This window comes from Lutzomyia longipalpis, chromosome 3 (assembly GCF_024334085.1).
Source record: "Lutzomyia longipalpis isolate SR_M1_2022 chromosome 3, ASM2433408v1".
Taxonomy (NCBI): domain Eukaryota; kingdom Metazoa; phylum Arthropoda; class Insecta; order Diptera; family Psychodidae; genus Lutzomyia; species Lutzomyia longipalpis.
This window is the reverse complement of record NC_074709.1, coordinates 16,981,146-17,008,434: the sequence shown is the minus strand read 5'-3', so window position 1 is coordinate 17,008,434 and position 27,289 is coordinate 16,981,146. Positions and strand designations below refer to the sequence as shown.

The window sequence follows — 27,289 nt, the reverse complement described above, 5'->3', positions numbered from 1 at the left end:
TTTTCTTACACTTTTTTTTTAATTCATTGTTGTGTGTAAATGATTGAGATTCTTTGTGCTTCTCTGTGATTTATACTTTTTTCTCGTTGACCTTTTGTGTGGTGGGAATTTACGTGGATCACGTGCAAAATTTGAGGGGAGAAAATGAAGGAAAATCAAACGGGTGAAATGCAAAGATCCAGCACGCAATTGGTGACATCCCAATCAACTGATAGTGTCAACAGGTGATTTTCTTGGAAGAGTGTTGGTTGATGGAATTATATCTCATTTATTGCCATCCAATTGATGATAACGAATTTTCAATTATTGTGAAAAAAATGTTTATATCCATTCAATGCCACTCATAAGGCCAAGATAATTTTTTATTGTTATTTTTTTCCTCCCCACCCCACCGAGACGCATTTTTTCTGGCCACAAACTCCACAAGATGAGGCGTATTGCGTGACCTGGAAGTGCAATCAGGATGAACATAATAAAAAAAACGAAGCATTTTCTCTAATTTTGCAGAGAAGATGCCGCGGGCAGCGTCACGTGGAAGTTCTGGCAATCTCGTCGGTATATTGTGGTTCTTATGGCATTTTTTGGCTTCTTCAATGTGTATGGTTTGAGGGTGAATCTCAGTGTGGCCATTGTGGCTATGACGGAGAAATTCAACGTGACCCTGGAAAATGGCACCGTGATTGAGGATCAACACTTTGATTGGAATTCAAAGCAGCAGGGACTTATCCTCAGTTCCTTCTTTTACGGGTACATCTGGACTCAGCTTCTGGGTGGATGGCTTGGTTCTAAAATTGGTGGACATTATGTGAGTTTATATATCACATATCATATTTATTTTTTATGCCTCATAAATAATTTCTCCTTTGAAGCACGCGATCATTGCAATTCCATCAATTTTATCAATTTCATCATTTCAATCATTTTAATGTTTTCATTATTAATTCTCTGACATAATGGCTGTAATTTCTTCATTCTAGTTAATTTTATTTACAAATGTCTTTTTTGTCGGACTTCTCAATCAGTTTTCGTCACGTTTTCGCAACAAAAGCACGTGCAGACAACATTTAAATGTCCCAAAGCAATAAATTCCAAATATAAGAGGAAGTTGGAGGAAAAAACTGTAGGGGAAAAACATGCATAAAGTAATGCAAATTATTCATAAAGTAATTTATCGTTATAATTTTTCAGAATAATGTGATTTTGTAATTTAGTTAGGGATGTAAAAAGTTTATTTCCTACTTCCGCCAAAATAAAAATATTTAAGCTCTCAAGTCAGGATATTTCCAGAATTTTTTTTCTATACAATTTCATGAATTTAATTTATTTATTAGAGAAGCGTTGAAATATTTGTTGGAACAGAAGTGTGATAAAATGTCTTTTTACAATTTAAATAATTCGTATTAATTTTTGCATTTCTTCTCGAAAGCATTTTAAGTTTAATATGTTATGAAAGTGGAATTATTTATTTTTCTTCCATAAATTTATTTAATAATAAATTATAACAACTTAAAAATATTCTATTTATTCCGAAAATAACTTTAAAATAAATTAAAATTATGAAACTCGTAAGACTTTTGCACCTCACTGTAATCGCGTTAAGTCCAGCAAGAAAGCCAACAAAAACCCAACTTTGCTTCCAATTCTGCACGCTTTGAGCAAACTCTTTAATAGCTGATTGACTTCACCGAGAGTAAAGTAAAAGTTTTTTGAGATGATTTTTTTTTGTTTGACTTCTTTGCAGGTGTTTGGAGCCGGTATCGGTACAACTGCCTTCCTCACGCTCCTCACGCCACTTGCTGCAAAAGCCGACATTGCCGTAATGGTGGCCATTCGGGTCATTGAGGGTATCTTCGAGGGGGTCACCTACCCGTGCATCCATGCAATTTGGGCACGATGGGCACCCGTTTATGAGAGATCACGCATGTCCAGCATTGCCTATGCCGGAAGCTATGCTGGCACAGTTGTGGCCATGCCTCTATCGGGTCTTCTTGCTCAATACTGGGGATGGGAGAGTGTCTTTTATGTGTCAGGTGAGTTCTTTTTATGTGTTCTTTAACCCTGTATTAATTTTAAACTAAAGCTTTTAAATTTGTATTTTGGTTTCTGTCCCTTTATCACGAAATAGATAAAAAAAATTATAAAATTTTATCTCCCAGAAATTATGTGAAAATACCAATGAATTGAAGATAATCTTTCACTTAACGTCTGACAGATAAATGTAATCAACACATTCTTGTTGATTTTCCTTTATTGCAAACTTCTCACGATCATTAAACTCAATGATGTTATTTTAGCGAATTTATCAATTTTTTGAAGGGTTTTTTCTTTCATTTTCTTAATAATTTTTTATTTAAGATTTTTCTTTCTAAATGCAATTTTTTTGTTTAATATCTCTGCAGGAGCAATAGGGTGCATTTGGTGCCTGGCGTGGCTGTTAATTGTCAAAGCTAGTCCTAGGGAGGATCCCTACATTTCGGAGGAGGAGAAACGTTACATTCAAAATAGTATTGGGGATATGTCTAAAGAGAAAATCAGCCATCCTTGGAAGGCTATCGTGACATCAACGGGAGTGTGGGCCATTGTAGCGGCAAATTTTGCAGAAACTTGGGGGGCCTACACCTATCTTACTCAATTACCAACGTTTCTTAGAGGTAAGGAAAACTAACTTACTTATAAAAAAAATTTTCAAATTTGTTAAAAAAGAATAGTTAAAATATTTTTGCCAAGGTCTCAATATAATTATCAATTAAGTAAAAAATCTCAGAAATTAATTAAAACATAACTAAAATATCTAGGTTAACTATCTAACTTATGCTACTTCAAAAAGTTAATTACTCAATGGTCCTCAAAATTGCGGAATACTTCCCAATTTTAGTTTCCTTTTCAAGAGCATCTACGAGAGCTTTTAACTATATCTTTAGCTCATAGTTTTTCCTCTTATATAATTAATTTTTTTTTTCTTTCTCACTTCAGACACCCTGAATTTTGATTTAGGTTCTACGGGATTCTTAGCAGCTATGCCTTATGTCATGATGATCTGCTTGATGGCTTTCTCAGGCTACGCTGCAGATCGGCTGCAGGAAAAGAAACTAATGAGCACTCGACAAGTTAGAAGGACCTTCATTTGCCTTGGATTTGTCATTCAAATTGCATTTTTAATGCTAACAGCTCATCTTAATAATCCTAAAATAGCCGTTGCCTGCATTATCTTAGCAGTAGGTCTCAGTGCCTTCACCATGTCTGGTTTTCTGTAAGTTCTACATGATATATAAAGCTCTGCGGAGCTTTTACGAATATTTTTAATGATTTTGTTTTTTTTTTAATTCGATATGTTACAGAGCCAATCCTCTGGATTTGGCACCAAATCATGCTTCAGTTATTCTAGGTTTTTCCAACACAATGGGCACAATTCCGGGAATTGTGAGCCCCATGCTAACTGGTTACATTGTCACGGATAAGACGAAAGAACAATGGCGGATTGTTTTCTATATCACAAGCGCTGTCTTTGCCACAGGATGCATCCTGTACTGGATCATGGCAAAAGGGGAACTCCAACCGTGGGCACAGCAGACGCACAAATTGCCCCAAATCGAGAGTCAACCCACAAAGGAGGAGGATTCAAATGATGTTGCAACGAAGAATGGAAGTGTTGATGTGAAACGTGACTGATGTTGAAATGAAAGGCCAGTGAGACTGATATTGGTGTTTGTCCATTAAGGAGTTTTAAATTTTAGGATTTGTACAGAGAATTTTCACGTAAGTTTTATGAGGAAAAAAGCATTGATTTATTTTTTAAATCTCCGGATTGGGTTTTTAAGTTTTAATATTTTCTCTTTTGAGAAAAAAAAATTTCATTTTTAATTGAAGAAAATAATTAGTTGATATACTATTAAGAAGGCAATATCAAGTTTAGTTCCTTATTTAATTGAATCGTACTGTTTGAAAACATGTTGAATTTTATTCTATCTACAGAAATTTCGTATTTTGTCAATGAGACAGTTAATTTTAGTAAATTATAGCTTTTAATTTAAACGGAAGTTTAAGATTTTTTTATTAAACAGTGTAATGAAGTAATGTTCTTTTCTTACAGTACCATTCAATTTAAAAAAAAAATGGAAAGGTTGTGCATAGTTTTAGAAACTAAAACAAGAGATCAAAACTTCAAAAAATGGATTTTAAGAATTTAAGAAAAAAACCTAAAAAAAATCAATATGCCTAAAAATCAAAATTTTAATCCTAAATCACTCTATTTATAATAAAACTATGCACTGAGTTTTTAGCCTGTTTAATAAAATGTGATTGAGTCTTGGATTTTATTGATTGATGAAAGATTTTCCATTAATTAATTCTCATCCGGTTTTTCATCCCTACCTGGTGGAAATTTGGTGCAAAGTTAATTTGGATTGATATGATATTTCATATACAAAATTTTAATGATTTATTGAGATTTATTTGAAAATAAATTTTAATTCCATTAAGAAGAAAAATGTTTAGCTTTCATTTTATTTTAACAAATTGGTGAAATTAATCTCATATTTATTTTATTTTTTATTTATTCATCTCATTCATCTCAACACAAAATTGTCTCAACTTCTTACGCTCTTAACAAATTATATTTTGTACTATTAGCTATTCCTTTTCATTTAATCTTTATTCGCACTTTTTGTTGAAATTTAGTAAAGAAAAACGATTCTTTCAACTCCTGAGCGACGTCACAAGAAATCTATAATAAATTCAAAAAGCTTCTACACGGAAGCTTTTGCTATTTACTGAGCTATGTAAACATTCCAGACAAAACAATCCGATTTTTTTGGTATACAATTCACAACACTAACAAGAAATAAGCATAAAAAATGAAGAGAGTCGTGATGTCTAATATTTTAATTATTCTGTGTGAGCTTATCAAAGCATAATAAACTTTTGACCGAATTCCACTTGATGGGAAATTTCCTTGTCATCTTCATTGAAATATTTGAGAAGCCGGCTTTTTTCAAGAGTTGCTTAATTACTCAACTTTTGCGACTTTTGCACTCAAACTAGTCAAAATACAAACACATGCGGCAAAATATTTTAAATATCAACAGCAAAATCGTTAAGTACCACACACACCGTGCTGATGGCTTCTCCGAATGAATTTTTCTCTCTATTGGAAATCAGTTGGTTCTCAGCACTGGACGTGCGAGCAGTAAATTTTAACGTGAAAACAGGCAGTTTATTCTTCACCAAAAAGTGAGATGAAGAGTGCTGAAAGTGATACAATCGGTGGTGGGGATGACATCAACTTAAGCTCAACAGCTACCCTCCATAGGTATTTTGGGGATGAGGGTGGATTCTTCAATTATTTCTGTGCGCGAGAAATTAATGCAGGAAGGATTTGGTTTATCAAGGCAGGAGGATGGACCGAAGAATGATGAGTTGACGTGGAAATTCTGGCAGAAGCGTCGGTACATCTTGGTCTTTATGGCATTTCTGGGATTCATTAATGTCTACGCACTACGTGTTAATCTCAGTGTGGCGATCGTGGCGATGACCGAGCTGAAGAATGTGACCCTTGAGAATGGAACTGTGGTTGAGCAGGCAGAGTTTGATTGGAACTCCAAGGAACAAGGACTTGTTCTGAGTTCCTTCTTCTACGGGTACATCTGGACGCAAGTTATTGGTGGGATTATTGCGTCCAAAATTGGTGGACACTACGTAAGATTTTATATATTTTTTTTTCAATTTAGTGACATTTTAAAGATCACGCGTCAATTTAATTAATTATTCTGAGTGAGTTTTCAATGTGATTTGTCTTAATAAAATCCATGTTTAACTTTAAGAGCATATTATGTAGGACTGATAAGCTTTTTTAAAAGCTCGTTTAATCATTTTTTTATTCCAAAAGTCAATGAAATGGATTTTTTTAATTTTTCTATTACGTTGAAATGTGGTTTAGAATTTAAAATTTCAACAAAAAATCTAAAAAAAAATACTTTTTTTTCTAAAAAAAAAAAAAAAAAAAAAAGAAATTAGTTATGCTATGTGCGAATAATCAGCAGCTCAAATCAATGAATGACGTATAGAATAGCAAATAAATAATAATGACCATCTCTTTGGAATCCCAGAGAGAGAAAACAATAGCTTACACCTGACCTTGCTCTTCTTTTTCGTAGGTGTTTGGTCTGGGAATCGGGGTCACGGCCTTTTTCACTCTCCTCACACCTCTGGCAGCAAAGCTCAATATCTACGTACTCGTTGCTGTACGAATTATTGAGGGACTTTTCGAAGTAGGTCCCACTATCGCGCACAAATTGGGCAATTTAATTCTTTTATTTTTCGTGCTTTCCACAGGGCGTTACATTCCCATGCATTCATGCCATTTTCAGTCGATGGGCCCCAGTTTATGAGCGATCCCGCATGGCGAGTATTTCCTTTGCCGGAAGTTACTTCGGTACAGTAATCGCGTTGCCACTTTCGGGACTCCTTGCTGTTCACTGGGGCTGGGAAAGTGTCTTCTACTTCTTTGGGGCATTGGGGTGTGCTTGGTGTGTGGCGTGGATGTTTATAATAAAGGCCAGCCCCGAAAGGGACCCGTACATAACAGAAGCCGAGAAGGAGTACATCCTCAGCAGTATTGGTTCGCATGAAAAGAAGAAAATTAAGCATCCTTGGAAGGCTATTCTAACATCAACAGCTATCTGGGCAATTGTTTGTTCGCATTTTGCGGAAAATTGGGGCTTCTATACGCTCATGACGCAGCTTCCGACTTTTTTGAAAGGTATCCCAAATGGTAACAACAAAAATTCTTTGAATTCCCTTAAATAAGATTATTTGCAGATACATTGGGCTTTGATCTGGGAGAAAGTGGCTTTCTTTCGGGTGTTCCTTATCTCACGATGAGCTGCCTTTTAGCTCTTGGTGGATACTTGGCAGACTGGACACAGGTTAAAGGGTATCTAACAACAGGACAAGTCCGTAGATATTTCAATTGCGCCTCTTTTCTTGCTCAAACCATCTTCATGATACTAGCTGCGTACCTTCTTCATCCAGCATGGAGTGTAGTTTGCATTACTCTTGCCGTAGGTCTCGGGGCTTTCGCTCTTTGTGGTTACATGTAAGTGCTGAATCAAATTTTTCTCTATGAAATTTATTTATTTTTAGAACCTAACGAATTCACGCCAAAGATTTTTTTTTAAAATAATTTTTGGAGTTCTTGGTAAAGATTCCTTAAAAGTTTCTTCAGTAAAGCAGGACTAGATTTTTTTTAAAATCCGTATGAAGCCTTTCTTTAGGGATCTTTTGAATTTTTTTCAAGATCTTTTTGTGAGATTCTAACATATTTTACTTAAAGATCTTGATCATTTCTTCAAGATTCTTTGAAGTTTTCTTTAAAGATTCATTTCTAATATTCTTACAATTACTTTTTTTTTAATTAAGATTACTTTGTAAGACTTTTGGAGCTAGATTTTTTACATTAAGATTCTTATTCAACTCTTGTAATTATTTATGATTTTTAATTTCAGGGTTAACCCTCTGGATTTGGCCCCAAATCATGCATCTGTGATATTTGGTTTCTCAAATACCATCGCAACCATTCCTGGAATTGTGAGTCCCCTTCTCACGGGCTTTATCGTGGTCAACAAAAGTGAGAGCGAGTGGCAGATTGTTTTCTACATTTCAGCTGCTATTTATCTATTTGGTTGCACTGTGTATTGGTTCTTCTGCCGCGGGGAACTTCAGCCGTGGGCACAAACATTCCACGAAGACACTCGAGATCAATCGTGTGAAAATCCAGAGAAAAGTACCTGATACGGGTGCGGGGTATTGTAAATCAAGCATGGCACTAATGAGGTATTTTCATTGAGTTACAGTGATAAGGCGTATTCGTAAGCTCTAATATAATTGAGTTCTCTGCTGATTGTCATGCTTATCAACTTTGAAGAGCCATAAAAATTATATAGATATGACTAAATTAATTATAGGTATATGATTTTGTGATGATGTGCACTGCGGATTCCGCAATAAAGATTAATCTGTAAAGCTTCAAGAAATGTTTCATTTGAGGGAAATTAGGCGCTTTTTGAGATGATTTTCATTTAGGAGATTAATCTGTTAAACAGAGGGAGAGAGAGAGCGCGTTGAGATGGTCTGTTGTAGCTCTCCAAGCACATTCAATTTCATTCGTAATCTATTCTTCAATGACTGTAGAAGATATTCCAAAGCAGGGAGATGAAGCTGAGAGGGCAGAAAGGTAAGTTTAATTGCCTTGAACTTGAGCTTATCAGTTACCGGCATGTGCAAATTTTTTTTTGTGCAGATCCGTTGGTTGGATGTTCTGGAAGACAAGACGGTACATTGTTGTCCTCATGATCTTCCTAGGATTCTTCAGCATCTACTCCATTAGAGTATGTCTCAGTGTGGCCATTGTAGCCATGACGGAGAAGTTCAACATGACCCTCGACAATGGAACAATTGTTGAGGATCAGCACTTTGATTGGAATTCAAAGCAACAGGGTCTCATCCTCAGTTCCTTCTTCTACGGCTACATCTGGACTCAAGTGCTCGGTGGTGTATTGGCATCGAAATTCGGTGGTTATTATGTGAGTTTTGCTTGCAAATTACTATAATCTCTTTGACAATACATTCGTCGTGTGATAAGTTGCCAGGGTAAAGCACAAGTTGAATGATTTGTAATCAGTTTAAATATTTATTTTGTCAGCCTGAAAATTCAATCTGAGCAGATAAATTTATTACTCGCAGAAATGACCTTTTAGAATTTTTTCCTTAAAGTGAAATCTTGAACAAAAGTAATTAACTTGTTAAAATGTAATTAAAACCGTATAGAATGTTTTCAAATTTTTTGGTGATTAGTGATTTTTTTTTTTTTTTTTTTTTTTTTAATTTACACGTACAATCTATGATTTTACATGTATGATATATAGCAATCTAGTTGTACACTAATGAGCTATTCTATTCTGACGGATGTTTTTTTTTTGTTTAATATTCCAAAGTACAATATCCAGCGATAGTCCCTTTGATTTTATGTGTTAAAACTAATGTTTTAGACTAATCTCTTTTTGTTGAGATATTGGTTATTAAGGTTTTTCTTTTTTTAATTTTTTTTTTTTTTTAAATAAAAAAAAAATAGCTTTTTTTCCCAGCTGTTTACATTAACTCAAATGGTTTTACTCTTTTTAATCTTCTAACTAAGTCACTATTGTCTAGGAGCTGGAGGGCCTCAACGTTGATGTGCTTCTGAAGTCGTTCTTGGTGACTCTTCGCATACCGCTTGATGGCGCTGTCGACGGTTTCCACATCCAAATCCCTATGCAGGTCGTCATTGCGAATGTACCACGGAGCATCAACAATGCTTCGAAGTACTTTGTTCTGGAATCTCTGTATGATGTCTCGATTACTCTGACTGGCACAACCCCATAGTTGAATTCCATAAGTCCACACTGGTTTCAGGACTTGTTGATAGAGCAGTAGCTTGTTGTACACTGATAAGGCAGAACGTCTGCCCAGGAGCCAGTATAGCTTTCTATACTTCAGCTGAAGTTCTTCTTGTTTTTTCTTGACATGTGCCTTCCACCTGAGTTTAGCATCGAGAGTCATGCCAAGATATTTCGCTGTATCCACATACGGGACTCTTTGCTCATTGATGTAGACTGGTTTGTGATCGATTCGTTTGTTGGTGAAATCGATATGCAATGATTTAGATTCGTTTAACTTGATGCGCCATTTAACTGTCCAGCGATGTATTTCAGTAATGGCAGATTGTAGCTTCTCTGTTGATTCTGTGGTGTTTTCTCCAATGGCCATAATTGCAGTGTCATCCGCAAATGTGGCCACAGTACTTTCATTGGGAGTAGGTAAGTCACTAGTGTAAAGGAGATATAGGATTGGTCCTAATACACTTCCTTGTGGCACACCTGCTTGTATATTTCTCAGGTCAGAGTACGCATCTTCTTGTCTGATTCTGAAGTATCTAGATGAGATGTATGATTCCAAAATTTTCGAATATTGGGAGGGTAAATACAATTGGAGTTTGTGATTTAACCCTCCATGCCAAACTTTATCGAAAGCCTGTGCAACATCCAAGAAGATTGTTGAACAGACTTTCTTGTCCTCTAGCACTTTCTCAATTACATTTGTAATCCTGTGTACCTGATCAATTGTAGAGTGTTTGTTCCTAAAACCGAATTGGTGATTCGGGATTAAGTTATTCTCTTCAATGATTGGTTTTAGTCTTCTCAACAGCAATTTTTCGAACAATTTTGACAAAATAGGCAGTAGTGATATTGGCCTATATGATGTTGTTTCATGGGGTGGTTTTCCAGGTTTTGGAATCATTATCACTTCAGCCACCTTCCATAATTGCGGTACATATTGTAGTCTGAATGAAGCATTGATAAGATTAGTTATCTTTACCAATGCTTTTCTTGGGATCTCCTTTAGAATCTGTCCAGTGATTAGATCAAAACCAGGAGCTTTTTTCGGATTGATGTTAATTTTAATCTCTCTTTTAACTTCAGCAGGAGTGACTGGTGCAATTTCCATTGATTCTTGCCCAATTACATATGGCAAAGAAGTGTGGTCACTCCCCTGATTGGGTTGAAAAATCTTTTCAAGATGCTCTGCAAATCTTGCGGCTTTTTGCTGGTTATTTCTAGCCCAGCTACCATCCGCATTTTTGATTGGTGGATTTTGCACGATTGGCCTTTTTAGATTTTTAGTTGTTTTCCATAGTGAATATTCAGTTTTGGAATCGTTTGTAAGTTCCCGCAGGAAATCACAAATATTCTCATTTTTAAATCGTTTGATCTCATTTTTCAATTGGTATGTGAGATTATTTAGATTAGTCTTATCCTGAGGCGCCCTTGTTTGGTGCCATTTCTTTCTTGCTCTCCTTTTTTGTGAAATAAGTTCCAAAATTTCTCTAGGGTAGCTGTTGCTTTTTACTCTAGTTCTTATTTCAGGCGTGTTTTGCCAAGCTGAATATTGAATATCATTAATCAATTTCTCCACCTCAAGATCCAATTGCTCTCTAGTTTTCAGTGGTACTGCTAATTCAATTCTTTTTTCTAAAGTTATTCTAAAGCTTTCCCAATCCGTTCTCTTATTGGTCAGGCACGGATTAGTTTGCTTTGATATAACAGTTTCGCTTAGCGTCAGAACTATCGGTGTGTGATCCGAGTTCAACTCTAGATTATCCTCAATTTGTATGTAATTACTTGATATATTCTTTATGACATAAAAATCTATCAAATCAGGTACCTTATCTGGGTCCGTAGGCCAGTATGTGGGTTTACCCGTTGAAATAGTTTCACAACCATATGCCTGAACTGCTTTGAGCAGCTCCCTTCCTTTTGTAGTAATAAGTCTCGACCCCCAATGAGTGTGCTTAGCATTGTAGTCACCACCAATTACGAATCGATTTCCCATGGCTTTGAAGAATTCTTCATATCTATTACATTTAATATTATGCTTTGGAGGACTATATAAACTGGTTACAACAATGTTACCTTTCTTTGTTCTAACATTGACAGCTGTTGCTTGGATGTCTTCAGCTGCAAATTTGGTTTCTTCATAATGAGAAATATTTTCTTTAATAATGACTGCACATCCTCCTTTTGCAGCATTTTCTGGGTGAATTGTATGGTAAACTTTATATCCCTTAAATTTAATAAAAGACTGCCTAGTAAAGTGTGTTTCTGATATAAGACATACATCTATTTTGTTAATGTCCAGGATTGCTTGGAGCTCTTGTTGGCGGTTGAGCAGACCATTTGCATTCCATGACATAATTTTTAGTGTACTAGTCATTTTTATTCTTCTTAGGTTTTGGAGCAGAGTTTTTGTTACTGCTCTCAATTTTACTCATTCTGTCTTCAAGGCGAGTGAGTTTGTCAAGGATAAGTTTCAGTACCTGATTATCTTCTTCTTTATTCTTCGTTGTCTTCTGCGAACTAGGAGCAGAGCCAGAGCCCGAGATAACAATATCACGGTATGATGGCTTGCCCTGCGCAATATTTTTGGCTGTATCTTGTTTTTCTTTACCATCTTTTTTGTTGTTGTTGTTATTGTTGTTGTTGTTATTGTTGTTGTTGTTATTTTTATTTGTTTGTTTTGATTTGGATTTCGCATAATTTTTGTTTTTGATATTCTGCAAAATTTTAGCTACCTCACATCCTCTATAGTTGGCCGGGTGTGCCTCTCCACAGTTGACACACTTTGGGTTTTCGCTTTGATTTTTTGTGCACTCAGCTGTTAAGTGCTTACCAGCACATTTCACACACCTTGCCACTTTGTTGCAGTATTTTTGTGTGTGTCCAAATGCCTGGCATTTTTTGCACTGAGGGATAAGTTTGTTTCCCTTAATTGCAGCAATATCAACCTTACAGCCAAGGATTTGGTTGATATTGTAAATCTTGTCAATATCCTCTCCATTTTCGAATGTCAATGTAAACATATTCAATGGAGTTTTATCCTTCCATGATAGTTTAACATCGGCTGACATAATTTTAAAGCCTTTTCCTTGTAAATATGCTTTAATATTTTTTGGGTCGCAGGATGAGTGGAGATTTTTCGCCATCACCCTGATTGGCCTAGTCTGCTTGTTTTCGTATGTGTGAAAAGTCAGACTAGATTCGCTTTTCAGCACATTTATTGCTTCTCTATAAGAGTCGCAATTGACGCAATTGATTTTGGCTGTCTCACCAGCCTTAAATTTAACTTGAAAATCGCCATCAGCGATTTTGTTTAATAATATGCCATATAGGCTTTCATATGTTTTCACTCCACTCACAAAAATAGGTGGTGGAGTTTTTTCTTTCCGAGTTTTTTCATCTTTGTTTTTATGGGTGTCTTTTTGAGCGTCTGGAGTGGTGCTCATTTTCCTCTTCTTGGTTTTGCTTTGCACTCTTACCCACTCCGTTTCCTTGGCTAATTCTTCCTCATCCGTGAAGAATTCAATTTTTTCATCCGCCACTGGCACTGACGGTGAGCTTGCTCTGGATGAGTCAGGAGTTCCTGTTGCTCTTTGGAAAGATGGTCTTCTCTCACTGCGGAAAGCTCTAGAGCATCCTACTGACATATTTGCTTTAAGATCATCGTGTTGTTTTTGGAGATCCAAAAACCTATTCTTGAGTTTGTCAATCTCAGCTGTGGCTTTACGCAGTTCCACCCATACTTCTCCCCATGCGATGGTGGCATACATCCACTGCGTGAATAATTGCTGTTCGTTTGGAGAGCGCGTTGCATTCTCCTGGAACAGCACATTTTTTTGGAGTGTGTTGGCATAGGTTTGTGGGTCGACTTGGGCGGTGCCTTCCTGATCCATTTTCACGACACTTACACTTGCACTATTATTGCACAAATTTTATTTCTTCGCGATAACTTAGTGATCGCAATCACTGGATATCACTCGCGAAAGATGATATCACTTTTTTATTGTTCTTTAGAGAATCAATTGTACTTAATGCGGAGCCCGCGAAAAACACGTCTGCATTATACAAAACCCAAATGAGTACTTTGGTGATTAGTGATGAAATAAATTGACGACTGCTCTAAACATTTTTACGCTAATTAAATTAAGTCTATCAAAACATTATCTTGTCGATTAAAAATTTCTGATTTTTCTTTAAACTTTCATTCCAGATTTTCGTTTTTGGCGTCGGAGGATCAGCCTTGATGGCTCTCCTAACTCCCGTTGCAGCATCCTTCAGCATTTACATGCTAATGACTGCTCGGATCCTCGAAGGCCTATTTGAGGGTATAAATTTTCCCTCAATGCACGCCCTGCTCAGTCGTTGGGCTCCAGTCTATGAAAGATCACGAATGGCAAGTTTCTGTATTGCTGGCTGCTACACAGGAACTGTTGTAGCGCTCCCTCTCTCCGGATTATTGGCTTCGACGTTAGGATGGAAGAGTATTTTCTACTTTTACGGATGCTTTGGGGCAGCATGGGCTATTCTGTGGCTTATCCTTGTGAGATCATCTCCAGAAACAGATGGCTTCATCTCAAAAGAAGAACGGAGCTACATTGCAAAGAGTTTGGGAAATGAGACGGAAGAAAAGAAGAAGATTGTTCATCCTTGGAAGGCAATTTTGACATCAATGGCTGTTTGGGCAATAGTTGTGTCGCATTTTTCACAAAATTGGGGATTTGATACTTTCCTAACACAGCTGCCAACCTTCCTTAATGGTTAGTTGTTTGAATAGTGCCGGTCTTTCAAATTTTGGACGAATCTGTTCTCATTTTTCTATCTCAGAAAATATTTTCTCTAACACTTTCTCTTTTTCTTTTAGATATTCTTGGACTTGAAATACAGGCAACGGGAATAATATCAGCTCTACCTTACTTGACGCTTAGTTGTCTGCTAGTTGTAGGAGGTTACTTTGCAGATTGGTGCCAGATTAGAGGATATCTTACAACAGGACAGGTTCGACGATACTTCAACTGTGGAGCTTTCGTTTTGCAGTGCTTGTTTGTCCTGCTAGCAGCCTTCTTGAGCAATTCTGTTGGAATTATTCTCAGTTTAACTTTGAGCGTAGGACTGGGAGCTTTTGCCAACATCGGGTACATGTAAGTTTAGATCGTCTCTTCTCTGATCTTAATTAAGAATTTGTAAGTCTGAACGTTCTTTATTTATTCTTAATCCTTTACAGGATCAATCCTCTGGATCTGGCCCCTAATCATGCATCTGTGATATTTGGCATCTCTAACACAATAGCCAATATTCCAGGGATCATTAGCCCCCTCTTAGCAGGTGCAATTGTAACCGACAAAGCCAGAGAACAATGGCAGATTGTTTTCTTTATTGTTGTTGCCATCAATGTGATCGGATGCTTAGTTTACTGGTTCTTTGCAAAAGGAGAACTCCAACCGTGGGCTCAGACGTCATCAGATTGTATTGAAACATCCCAAGATCGTCATAAAATTGAAGAAAAAAGCGCAGATAATGAGAAGTCGTCATAAACTAGCTCATGATCGTAAAATAAATTGTATGAAAAAAAAGGTCTCTTTATCACCAAACTATAGTTTCACTAAAGTTGGATGTTCTCAATTGAAAGTTCAGTATTTTGGAGATCTTCGAACTGGTAGGATGTGGCCAAAGTGTTTGTTTAATGTAATTAGACAAGTAATTGGTGAAAAGAGTTCTAAGAAGTGATTAAATCTGTTTTAATTTCAAATTTAAGAATTTCATCTTAAACCAAAAATAATTATCTTTCAGCTATTCAATGGAAAATGAAAGAGATGTGAATGAGGATGTAGTGTTGTGGAAGAGAAAACGATACTTGGTCTTTATACTCACCTGCGTGGGTTTTGTGAATATTTCACTAATGAGAAGCTACCTAGCAGTGACTATTGTTGACATGACGGCTATAAAGTCGGTTAGCCTAGAAAATGGAACAATTGCTCAAGTGCAGGAATACGGTTGGAGTTCGCAAGTTCAAGGTCTCATCCTAAGTGCCTTCTCCTACGGATATCTCGTTACGCAGCTCACTGGTGGCATTCTCTGCACAAAATTTGGTGGAACTTATGTAATGGAGAAAATTCTTGAAATACTTCTGTTCAGTAAAAAGTTATTTGTCATCATGATTTTTCCTTCAATTATATAGGTTTTAGTTGTGGGTATTGCCTTCACAGGACTTCTTACAATCCTTACACCTTATGTTGCAGCTGAAGACTACACATGGATTATTGTTTTGAGAACTCTTCAGGGTTTAATGGATGTAAGTTTTAAAATTTCACTGAGTCACTACATCTGCTTGAAAGCTTTTTAAATTGAATAATTTTTAATACCACACTTTATTACTTAAGGTGAGAATTCTTTCAATGACTCACCATTTTACATTTTTATCGTTAATGTAGCAATGTCAGTTTTTTTTAACTTTGAAGCCGGACTTTGCAAAACTATTCTGAGATAAAGAAAAACTCTTCAAAATTGACTACCAGGTGGTTCATGTGTTATTTTTAATTTTTTTTGTAGTTGAATTAGTTTAAAATTTAATTGATTTTTTAATTAAATGTCTGGGATCTATCAAGGGATCAATGGCTTATATGGAGTACAGATACCATGTTCCCACCAAGTGCCTTTATTTAAAATAATTAATTTTGGATTTACGTCGAAAGCAGTATAACATCAGACACAAATGGACACAAAGGACTCAGCTTTAATATTATTGTTCTCTTTATCTTTTCCTAATATTTCAGGGTCCATGCTATCCTGCACTTTTAGCTCTCGTAACACGCTGGGTCCCAATTCAGGAGCGCACGAGTATGATTTCTCTTGCACTCTTTGGGCTAATGCTTGGCTCTGTTATCACACTTCCAATCACGGGAGCTATCACTGTGACATTTGGATGGCAGAGTGCATCTCATATCCTTGGAGCGTGTGGATTGATCTGGGCTGTGCTATATGGAATAATGGTAAAAGCCGGACCTGAAGTTGATTCACATTGTTCAGAGAAAGAGAAGAAATTTATCCTGCAGAACCTAAAGGGGGTGTCTGTGGGTAAAAAGTACAAAATTCCATGGAAGGGAATTCTGACATCACCAGCAGTCTGGTCCATTGGTATTGTTTGCTTCGCTCAGATGTTGGGAAGCTCAATCTTCTTGTCGCAGTTGCCAAGATTCTTTACAGGTTGATAGACTCTTAAATCTTTTTAATGCATTTTAGTTTAAAAAAATCTTTTTTTTTTTTCAAAGATATAATGAAGCTAAACATCGATGATGCCAGCTATCTATCAGCTATCCCATTCATTTTCCTCTGCGTGACTATGCTTTTCTCAGGTATTGTCGTTGACATGGTTATACGAAAGAAAATCCTGGGAGTCCGTCAGACACGACGCTACTTTACACTCTTCGCCTTTTTCCTAGAAGGTTCTTTTGTTGTAGCTGCATCACAATCAACGGATAAAATTAGCTTCATCACCTACCTAACGATTGGTGTAATGTGGGAGCCTTTAGCCATTTCCTGTGCTACGTGAGTTTGCCTTTTAAAAAATCAAGAAATAAATATAATTAAAGATTTAATTAAATTTCTGATCCTTTTAGGGTGAATGTTGTGGATTTGTGTCCTGTTTCAGCACCAATTATCCTTTCCATGACAGCAACGTTATCAGGATCAGCAGGAATCATTGCACCAATTCTTGTGGGATATTTAACAGCAGGGAAAACCCTAGAAGAATGGCAAATAGTCTTCTATATTGTTGCCTTCTTTTACTTTTTGAGTTCAATTATTTATTGCATTTGTAGCAAGGCTGGGATTCAAGAATGGTCGCCAGTTAAGAAAGAACATGAAGGAACCAATGAAACTGTTGCATGAATATTTTTGTACTTAAAAAATAAATCGCAAAATAAAGAAAATTTTGTTTTTTTTTTTATTTTTCTTTTAGCAAAATTTATTATATATGCCATATTTCTGATTACATAACTTACTGCAAAATAAGTCGTAAGGAGGCAAAGAAAATGGGTTACGGTTATTTTTCGAGATCGTACTGTAAAAACAATAGTTTTTTATGTCTATAAATAAATTAAAGAGCATTCTCGCATTTGTCCTTTTTTAATAATTTTTTCAATAGTTAAAATTAGTTTTTATGGTTTAATAACCAAAAAAAACTTTAAACATTAACTATCAATTTACTTCTGATCGTATTCCTAAAAAAAACTTAATTATGTAGCCTTTTTAGGACAAAAAAGAATCTTTAAAAGTAAAACACAATTTAGGTACTACGACGACGAAGTTTTCCTGTTACATTTTTTAGTGAATTTCCCTAAATTGTTGAATAATTACCAATGTTGTACATAATGTGCCTTCTTTAAGAAAAACTTCACTAATATAGGTATTTATCTTTTTCAGTCATTTAATGATAAATATAAAAGAAAATTAAACGTTGAATACATTATATTACACAATTTGTTTTTAATAAACAAGTATAAAGTTCATTGCCTTAGATTTCTAATTTTACTAAGGCTTTGCCAGGAAAAACCACCAACTTCGAATTTTTCATAAATCTTCATTATAATAGAAAGAAATATCATAGCTAAAGTAATGATAAAAACTTTGCTATTTACAAGTTTTATTGTTTTTCCTAAAATAAATAAAACAACTTATATTATGTATAATTTTATTACCTATCCTCTTTATTCTCAAGCTCATCTCAAATTTTTCAGTCTCTCGGCTACTTCAGTTCGGTTCACATTCTTTATCTGAAACAAGGCCTAAAGTTTATCTGAAACGTCTCAGTAATTATTATAAAATGCGCGTTAAAGTAATTTTTGATATTCTGATATCACAGTTTTTACCATCATGTTCCAGTAAAAAAATGTAATTTCCTTTAGTGTTATTAGGTGAAATGTCTTAAAATTGGAGTAATTCTAATTAATAAATATATTTTGACTTTAGATTTTCATTAAAAATCTTTAATAACGTGAAATTAATTTACAAAAAACAAAATTGATATTTTCTTAACAGTGATTTCTCTTTAATACTTTTTTGAGTGGAAAAATTAGACTTTTTCTTGATATTTTATCGTAACGAATCATTATCTTCTGATCTTTTTATTAAAGTTTCTAATTAATTTAATGATAAAACGTGTTCCTAATTAATTCAATTTTAAGGACTTTTAAAACGTCTCTCACAAAAAGTTAAGAAATTAATTCAAATCTAAGAACTCAAAATATTTAAACTATTTTTTAGTCCTGCAATCACTAACGGAGAAAAAAATGAAACAGATGATGTTCCCGTGTGGAAACGAAAAAGATATTTGGTGTACTTTCTGACTTCCCTCATATTCATAAATCTCGCATTAATGCGATATTATATTGCTGTTACAATCTTGGAAATGACTGCTGAACACTTTGTTACGCAAGCCAATGGAACCATTATTAAGGAACAAGAGTTTAGTTGGAGCTCCAAGCAACAGGGTGTGATTCTCAGTTCCTTCGCCTATGGCTATATAACAGCGCAATTTTTTGGTGGATTTATTTGTGCCAAAATCGGTGGAATTAATGTAAAAATAACATTAGTGCCAAGAAAGGATATTTTAATGGATTATTTTATGTATTGTAGGTTCTTGGTTTTGGTGCAGGAATTGCTGCTATTTTTACCTTTTTAACTCCTTCAATTGCCCACCTTGGATATCCCTGGCTGATGACAACACGTGCTATTGAAGGTCTACTACAGGTATGAGAAAACATTAATGATTTTTACTGAATTAAAAACAATTTAACGACTTCAGAAAAAATCATTTAAAAAAAATTTTACGTTCTATAGTAGTTCATTAATACGGATAATAAAACATATTTTTTTAAAGGGTGCCAGTCAACCTGCGTCATTGTGGATTTTAACACGTTGGGCACCAAAATATGAACGTTCACGAATGATTGGGATGACTCTTTTTGGAATTTATGTTGGCTCCGTTGCCGCCCTGCCAATGACCGGAGCTTTAATTGTTAATTTTGGCTGGAGGACAGTCTCCTATGTCTTTGGCAGCAGTAGCCTTTTATTGGCCATCCTGTACCTCATTGTAGTAAAAGGAAATCCCCAAATTGATGGGTTTATTACGGAAAAAGAAAGGACCTTCATTACACAGAGAACAGTAAACCTGTCTTCTATAAGCAAGCATAAAGTTCCGTGGAAAGGAATGCTAACATCTCGAGTTTTTTGGGTAACTGTCCTTATAGGTTTTACCCAGAAATGGGGAGCTGCGATATTTCTCAATCAACTACCAAGATTTTTCACAGGTAGACCCTTTAACTTTGATACTAGAATTATCTGTAATATCTCTTAAAACACTTTTTTCTCTTTAAAAGATGTAATGAATTTGGACATTGATGAAGCTGGTTACGTCTCATCCTATCCCTTCATAATAACATGCTGCACCACGCTACTGTCGGGATTCATCATTGACATGGTGATCAAAAAAGAATTTTGGGGTGTTAATGAAACAAGACGCTTCTTCGTCTGCACATCGTACATAATTGAAGCAATTTTCCTAATCTCAGCTATTCAAATGACCACCAAATGGAACTTTATCTTACTACTGACACTCGGAATGATTTGGGAACCCCTCGGCGTGTCCTGCGTAACGTAAGTTTTTTTATATAAAAAAATCATTAAAATGTACTGGTAAGCTGACCAAGCTTACGAGAGCTGTGTTTCTTTCAGTGTACCAATTTTGTGAGAGCAAACTAGAACGCGAATTAGTTTAAATACGCGCAAAGTAGGGAAAATTAGAACAGTCATACCCTAATAAATCTTTAGAAGGCTATATCTCGAGAACGGATCCATAGATTTTCATAAATTTTTTTTTGTTTGAAAGGTCTTGAAGTCAGCTATAACATATCGAAAAATGAGAAAAATTTATGTCGCCATTTTCGAAAAATTCGAGTTCGAAATTTTCGAAAACTTTGTTTTTTATTTTAGCGCCTCTTGTGGTCATTTCTCGAAGTTGCAATGTTCTAAACATTTGAAGGGTTTCACGAAACCTTTCATTTGCGCTTGAGTTGATCGAAATCGGACTTGTAGAACCCGAGATATGATATGCTAACTTTGGAAGGCTATATCTCGAGAACGGCGACATAGATTTTCTTCATTTTTGGCATGGAGCTAGATAATATGGTCAGCTATAACATATCAAAAAATGAAGCAAATCGATAATGGCGTTTTCGAGATATTCATCGAAAACTAATCGAAAATTTTGTTTTTGATTTTTGGCCCCCTAGCGGTCACTTTTGAAACTTCGTATGTTCTAGAGAGTTGTAGGGTTTGTTGAGATCTTTCATTTGAGCCCGGGTTGATCAAAATCGGTCAAGCCGTTTTCGAGTTATGGTCGATTTTCGATGAAAAATTGTGGCGGCCATATTGACTAAACCGCTCGACCGATTTTCGAAAATGAGGTATCGTTGGAAAGGTCTTGATGGCCCCTACAACATATCAAAATTTCAGATTTTTAGCTATTACAGGGGCTGAGATATAGCGAAAACAAAATTTTGAGGTTATTCAAAATGGCGGACGCGGGGGTGGGGGGTAAAATTTGACGTCATAATCTGACGTCTTCCAGTCGACTTTTAAACTTTGCCGTTTACCGCAAGTCTCTATCTATCACCGTTCTCTCGCAATTTAGCGTTGTACTCCGGCCGGACGGCCGGACGGACGGCCGGAAAAAAAAATTTTTGGCGCATACGTTTTTTGGAATGTGGGGACCCTAATTCGTGCTCATCCCAAGTTTGAGCCCGATCTGACGACTTTCGATTTTGCTCGGTACACAAAAGCTGTGTCTGAAAGAAACACAGCTAAAATTAGTTTATTATGTAATTTAGTTTTTTAATAATTTTGTTTTTATTCGTTTTTTTTTAATTTAGACTTACAATGGTAGAACTATGCCCTGTCTCGGCACCCACTACATTATCCCTTGCTGCAACTATATCGGGAGTTGCCCCTCTTTTTGCACCGATTGCCGTTGGTTTCCTGACTGATGGCAAAACATTCCATGAGTGGCAAATTGTCTTCTATATCGTAGCTACATTTCACATCACAGGTGCTGTTTGGTATTGGTTCTTTGGGAAGGGAGGTATCCAATCATGGTCCCCAATGTACAATGAAAGAAACCAAGGAAATCAACAACATCAAGCTAGTCCGTAAGGTTATAAGGTCTCTTAAATTACGTTCAAATAATTCTTTAAAAGTTTAAAGAAATGGTTCATCAACTAATGCAGACAATCTCGGAGGAAATGTTTTATACGTCAAAAGAATTTTATTTGTTTGAAACGTTACTGTCTTATATAATAAAAAAAACTAAAACATAACAACAAATAATCTTTTAATCATCGAATTCTTTAAATACTCACGAGTAAAAAATATCAAGATTCCTTTTCTTAACTCTAGTAAAATAATTTCTCGTTTAAAAAGAATAATAAATAATATTAAATATTCCATCTCCAAATATACCACCTACATGTATCCGTAAGAGACAAAAATTATATGTTAAATCCGTGATATCAGTGTATGTTCTCAACAGAATCATATATGTATTTAATAAATACGGTTACCAATATATTCTAGAAATGTTAATTTAGTTTTATTTTTAGTTTTTTATTTACATTGGAATTTTAAAAAATTGGAAGAAAAAATACTTTAATTGAAAGAAATAAATACTCAATAGAGAAAAAAAATATAATGAAATTATCTTAAAGAATTTCAAAAAAATCATTTTAATATTTTTCTCTTAAAAATTTTTAATTGAAGTGAAAAGCTTTAACGCATTAAACGCATTCAATGCATTAAAAAGTATAAAAAATCCGAGCTACAAAATTCAAACAAAGATTTAGGAAAAGCTAAAAATGGAACAGAGCAATCTTACAATTTTTCTTTGGGAAGCCTTTAACAGCTTTTTCCGCGTTGGAATTATGAGTTTTTGAGCTTTTCCTAATACCTCATCTGATTGACTTCACCCCGATTGATGCCCCAGTCTCTATTACATCAATTTCTCAAAACTTTTCCACTAAATCAGGCGCAGTAAATTAAACCATAAAAAATATCACCTATACTCAATCAAACCTATATCAATAAAAATCAAAGAACTTTTGGTTGGTGAAAAAACTTCCTGTCTACCGTGATATTTAAATGGCTATTGATATAATGAAATATCTCTGTTAAATAGGTATTCAATTTACATTTAATTTATTCACCAAAGTGGCAAAAACCGGAGAACAAATACTACAACTACGCGCTTTTCATACATAAAGCTAAAGAGGGGATTTTTTCTGCCCATCAGCTGTCTTTGCTAAATGATCATACATAATATCCTATGAACAGATTTTCTTATATAGTTCGGATATAAGATGTAAGTTTTTTTGTGAATTGGAATTTATTCCATTGACCTATAGAATGACATCTTAGAAGAAGGAAGAAAAAAATCTTTTATGTGGGAGCTTTTTGAAGTATTTTATTTGAAAGCTTTTGCAAACGTTGTTGCCCTGTGACCTCATCGGGTTTGTATTGAATGGATCACACAGAGGTGGCAAATGGAAATCAAAGAGTGGGAAATTCAGGTGGGGAATGTCTCGTGAGAGATCGTCGTATTGCAGTTTTTGGCGGGGGGCAACCAGGTGAGTGGTGTGTGGCTCAAAAACACAAGCTTCGGGTGTTTTAGCTGTGCGGTGATCTCGTTGGCAACATGAATTATTAAGGGGGACCATCTCTCAGTATGAATTTAGCGTTTGAGCGCGAAAGTTGAAACGATGGACCCCAGCACAACACACTCCACCGTTGAGCTTGTCTTACGCGACACACAATCCACAGACACCGTCAATTGGTAAGTTTCAACTTCTTTCTCAACAGACATCATGATTTCTCTCACACTCTCTGTGCCATCCCACAAACTCACGTGATTTCAGTGCCTCAGGGCAGGACACAATAGGATGGATGTTCTGGAAGAAGAGACGCTACGTAATTGCCTTCCTCATTTCATTTGGCTTCTTCAATGCATACGCAATGCGTGTTAATCTCAGTGTTGCCATTGTTGGGATGACGGAGGTACGAAAAACATCCCTGGATAATGGCACAATCATTGAGGAGCAGGACTTTGCGTGGGACTCCAAAGATCAAGGCCTCGTTCTCAGTTCCTTCTATTACGGCTACATATGGACGCAGATTCTCGGTGGTGTTCTAGCATCAAAGTTCGGAGGACATTATGTATGTAAATATTTTTCCCCCATAAAATCCCATACACGCGAAAACAATCTCTCGCCCATAAAAGACGTGAAGCTCAATCTCTGTGCGATAAAGTTGTGATCAAAAGCGTTTTGCAAGCGCTTCTCAATCTCCCACATTGTGCAAGCAATAAAAAAGATTGAAAAAGTGCAGTGTATAGTTAGCAATAGTGATGTTCATTATATATTTATTTTCTCTTAAATTAAAAGAGGTAAATTGATGAATTATTATTTAAGCAGCTCATTAGGTATGTGATTTGTTGTGGGGAGAAGAATACTTTTAGAATGAAGTGATTAACCTTCAGTTAATATATTCGTGGTTTATCAAAATGTCAAGAAATATTAAGTGATTGAGAGTTAAACATGAATTAAGATGTTTTATTAGGATTTAAATTAAAAAAAATAGACAAGATATTAATCTAGATTATAAAATTAATCTTTAATTTTTTTTATCATAAAACTGAATATAAAATTGATAAAGTCAAGATCTCAAAATCTTATCTTCAGAATATGTGCTATTATACAAAGTTCTTAAGAGGTTCTTTGACGCAATTCCTACAGTTAGAAATTCTAAATATTAGGAAAAACAATTTTCTAAATGAAAAATGTAATTTAAGTATAGGTAACAGGTATAATTAAAAGGAATACATCATACGTTTTTATTGCACTAAATAAGACAGTTAGTTTACCGTAAAGAAAACTTATAAAAAAAAACTATCCCGCAAAAGTTCAAAAACACTTGCAACATTAATCCTTTTTTAATTACTTATTTAAGAAAAATTGTTTATTTTTACAGCTATAAATAAAATGTATACGAAAGCACTGTAGGTATACTTACGTTTGTAATTACGTATGTAATTACGTAGGTACAGTCGTGCTCTCGTGGTAGGACCGTCGTCAAAATGACTTCTCCGCGGTAAAACGGCTTCAGAATGAAGTATTTTGCCTTCGCAGTGGGACAATTAGTACTATTGGAAAGGTAGGATACTAATTGTCCCACTGCGAAGGCAAAATTCCTCATTCTGAAGCCGTTTTACCGCGGAGAAGTCATTTTGACGACGGTCCTACCACGAGAGCACGACTGTATTTCATTCCCAAATATTTGTCTGGCATTGCAGTGCGCTTTTTTCAAAGAACTTTAAATTTTAATTAATTCAAGTTAAAAGTTTTTTTTCTTAATTAATTCAGTGTAATTTATTTCCATTAATGCAAGAATTTTTCTCCCGCAGATTCTTGGCTTTGGAATAGGAGCAACAGCAATTCTTACACTCTTAACACCACTTGCAACAAATATTAGCATCACAGGTCTCGTTGTTGTGCGAATCCTCGAAGGATTTTGTGAGGTATTTTGCAACATTTTCCTTATCACAAAATCTTTAAGTTTAATATCTATTACGATGGATTATTTCTTGGACAGGGTACAACGTATCCCGCAGTCCAGTCGCTCTTGGCACGATGGGCACCAATCTACGAACGTTCTCGAATGTCCTCAATTGGCTACATTGGGAACTATGTTGGAGTTTTTGTCTCTCTTCCTGTGTCGGGCTTTCTTACCGTTCAATACGGTTGGGAAAGCGTCTTCTACTTTTTTGGGGCAATTGGATGCGTTTGGTTGGTGATGTGGATGGTAATTGTGCGTGCAGGTCCTGAATTGGACAGCCATATATCGGAGGAGGAGAAGAACTACATTAAGCAGAGTTTGGGAGAAGTGGCGAGTGAGAAGGAATTGATGGATATCCCGTGGAAGGCCATTGTTACATCATCTGCAGTTTGGGCCCTCGTGGCGTCCAACTGTGGGGAAACATGGGGCACATACACACTCCTAACGCAGCTTCCAACATTCCTCAAAGGTTCGAAACAGGATTTTTCACAGAGTCCCTTTTTTAAACAATTTTAATTAATTCGAATAATTATTTAAATAAAATCCTTTCAGATGTGATGAACTTCCAAGTTGGAGCAACAGGTTTCCTTTCTGCCCTTCCTTATTTAGCCATGAGCTGCACATTGGCTCTATCGGGATTCTTAGCAGACAAACTGCAGGAAAAGGGGATTCTAACGACACTCCAGGTTCGAAGATACTTCAACTGCTCAGCATACATCCTAGAAATGATTTTCCTTCTTCTAACGGCTCATATTCTCAATCCCATCGCCTGCATGGCATGTGTAACGATCGCTGTGGCTTTCAATGCATTTGCTCTCTCAGGATTCCCGTAAGGATCTTCGCATCTAATCTACAAGTACTCAGAATTTTAAAGGAAATTATAAATCCTCTTTTTTTCTAGGGTAAATCCTTTGGATCTCGCTCCAAACTATGCCTCTGTCGTTTGGGGACTTTCAAATACAATTTCCACCATTCCTGGAATTTTGAGTCCTCTCCTCTCAGGCTACATTGTAACCAACAAGACGCGTGAACAGTGGCAGATTGTTTTCTACATTGCCGCAGGGGTTTATATTACAGCAAGTGTGATCTACTGGTTTTTTGCCAAAGCCGATTTACAACCATGGGCTCAAAAGAGTCAACAACAGAAGAGCCAACCCCAGATATCAAACCCCACGACGAACAATTCAACATACCCTTCGACAAAGTTCTGAAGGATTTCCTGCAAATTAAATTAATTAAGATTATTTCTATATTTCTTATTAAAAGCTTCTATAAACGAGAATTGAGTTTGAATTCAAATGTTTGCGATAAGATCTGTGAAATCAACATTCTTGCGCCCAAAATGACGCAAACAGTAAGCGCGGATCACATCGCACAGTCTATTAAAATGTCTTGCAATTCCATGCTTAAATTGAGATAATAAACTTTTGACTTTCCTGCCAAATCGCGTGCATAAAATGAGAGTCCAAATATCTTCGTGTGCGCTAATAATAGGCATAAGTTATGCAGAACATGTTTTGGCTTTACAGTCCCGTCTAATTGTCACACATCCACCCGCACAGTATTTTATTGAATTTCTTGCAAATCATTCGCACGAGGGCTTTATTCGCCATTTTATCCTAAAATAAAAGAAAACAGATACAGAGAAGATTTTGAAGAATCTTTAACCAAGATTTGAGAGAAGTCAAGACGTTCCCTAAAAAATGCCAATCATCTCTTTGACATGCGAATAAGAAAAATCCAACTCTTCCAATTCTTTCTTTTGCATACCTGACAGTGTTTTAATAAATCATCGTTGATGAGTTTTAGAAGCATTCACGGTATGAAAAATTTCATAATAAATTTCAAAAGTAGTCTAGAGATTCATTTACAGTGGAAGCTCCATCTTAAGAACATTTTTAGGATTGTTGTAGTACCTTATAAAAGATAAACGTGGATGAGCTTTTGAGGAAAGACTTACTCGCGAACCGATTAAGAGCCAACGCCCACGATTAGGGTTTTCTTTAACCCTTTCAGGTCCGCGACTAATTTCGCGAGCTGATTGAACTAAAACTAATTTTTATGGGTTCCTTTAAGCTTAAATAAGACATTTTTAACAAAAAATACGAACTCAAAAATTTTCGATTTTTCGTCCTTCCTGATGCTGTGAGTCCTTGGGGATGTCTTTTTATGATCTGATGACCGTTCTTTCGCTTTATATTGTTCCA

At 35.7% G+C, this 27,289-nt stretch overlaps 6 protein-coding genes across 6 annotated transcripts; all 6 read left to right on the top strand.

Annotated features, from left to right (window-relative positions):
* Nucleotides 1–108: 108 nt before the first annotated feature.
* LOC129793059 (vesicular glutamate transporter 1-like) lies at nt 109–4,487 on the top strand. Its single transcript, XM_055832608.1, has 6 exons — nt 109–224; nt 508–805; nt 1,742–2,030; nt 2,400–2,651; nt 2,974–3,250; nt 3,339–4,487. The coding sequence occupies exons 1-6, from the start codon at nt 145–147 to the stop codon at nt 3,667–3,669; spliced, it is 1,527 nt and encodes a 508-aa protein (XP_055688583.1). The 5' UTR covers nt 109–144; the 3' UTR covers nt 3,670–4,487.
* Nucleotides 111–8,030, top strand: LOC129793062 (sialin-like). The gene is made up of 7 exons (XM_055832611.1): nt 111–224; nt 5,158–5,308; nt 5,388–5,694; nt 6,153–6,266; nt 6,331–6,757; nt 6,817–7,093; nt 7,503–8,030. The coding sequence occupies exons 2-7, from the start codon at nt 5,235–5,237 to the stop codon at nt 7,786–7,788; spliced, it is 1,485 nt and encodes a 494-aa protein (XP_055688586.1). The 5' UTR covers nt 111–224; nt 5,158–5,234; the 3' UTR covers nt 7,789–8,030.
* A 37-nt stretch (nt 8,031–8,067) lies between these two features.
* On the top strand, nt 8,068–15,174 carry LOC129793066 (sialin-like). The gene is made up of 5 exons (XM_055832618.1): nt 8,068–8,230; nt 8,297–8,579; nt 13,639–14,185; nt 14,290–14,566; nt 14,650–15,174. The coding sequence occupies exons 1-5, from the start codon at nt 8,178–8,180 to the stop codon at nt 14,957–14,959; spliced, it is 1,470 nt and encodes a 489-aa protein (XP_055688593.1). The 5' UTR covers nt 8,068–8,177; the 3' UTR covers nt 14,960–15,174.
* Nucleotides 15,175–15,222: 48 nt separating this feature from the next.
* LOC129793072 (sialin-like) lies at nt 15,223–17,353 on the top strand. Its single transcript, XM_055832646.1, has 5 exons — nt 15,223–15,525; nt 15,604–15,717; nt 16,199–16,628; nt 16,694–16,970; nt 17,042–17,353. The coding sequence occupies exons 1-5, from the start codon at nt 15,223–15,225 to the stop codon at nt 17,310–17,312; spliced, it is 1,395 nt and encodes a 464-aa protein (XP_055688621.1). The 3' UTR covers nt 17,313–17,353.
* An 811-nt stretch (nt 17,354–18,164) lies between these two features.
* LOC129793063 (vesicular glutamate transporter 1-like) lies at nt 18,165–21,785 on the top strand. Its single transcript, XM_055832613.1, has 6 exons — nt 18,165–18,314; nt 18,687–18,999; nt 19,059–19,172; nt 19,303–19,732; nt 19,802–20,078; nt 21,353–21,785. The coding sequence occupies exons 1-6, from the start codon at nt 18,247–18,249 to the stop codon at nt 21,630–21,632; spliced, it is 1,482 nt and encodes a 493-aa protein (XP_055688588.1). The 5' UTR covers nt 18,165–18,246; the 3' UTR covers nt 21,633–21,785.
* Nucleotides 21,786–23,160: 1,375 nt separating this feature from the next.
* Nucleotides 23,161–26,364, top strand: LOC129794247 (sialin-like). Its single transcript, XM_055834992.1, has 6 exons — nt 23,161–23,304; nt 23,387–23,684; nt 24,931–25,044; nt 25,119–25,551; nt 25,635–25,911; nt 25,984–26,364. Exons 1-6 carry the CDS (start codon nt 23,231–23,233, stop codon nt 26,291–26,293), a joined length of 1,506 nt encoding a protein of 501 aa, XP_055690967.1. The 5' UTR covers nt 23,161–23,230; the 3' UTR covers nt 26,294–26,364.
* The last annotated feature ends 925 nt before the right edge of the window (nt 26,365–27,289 follow it).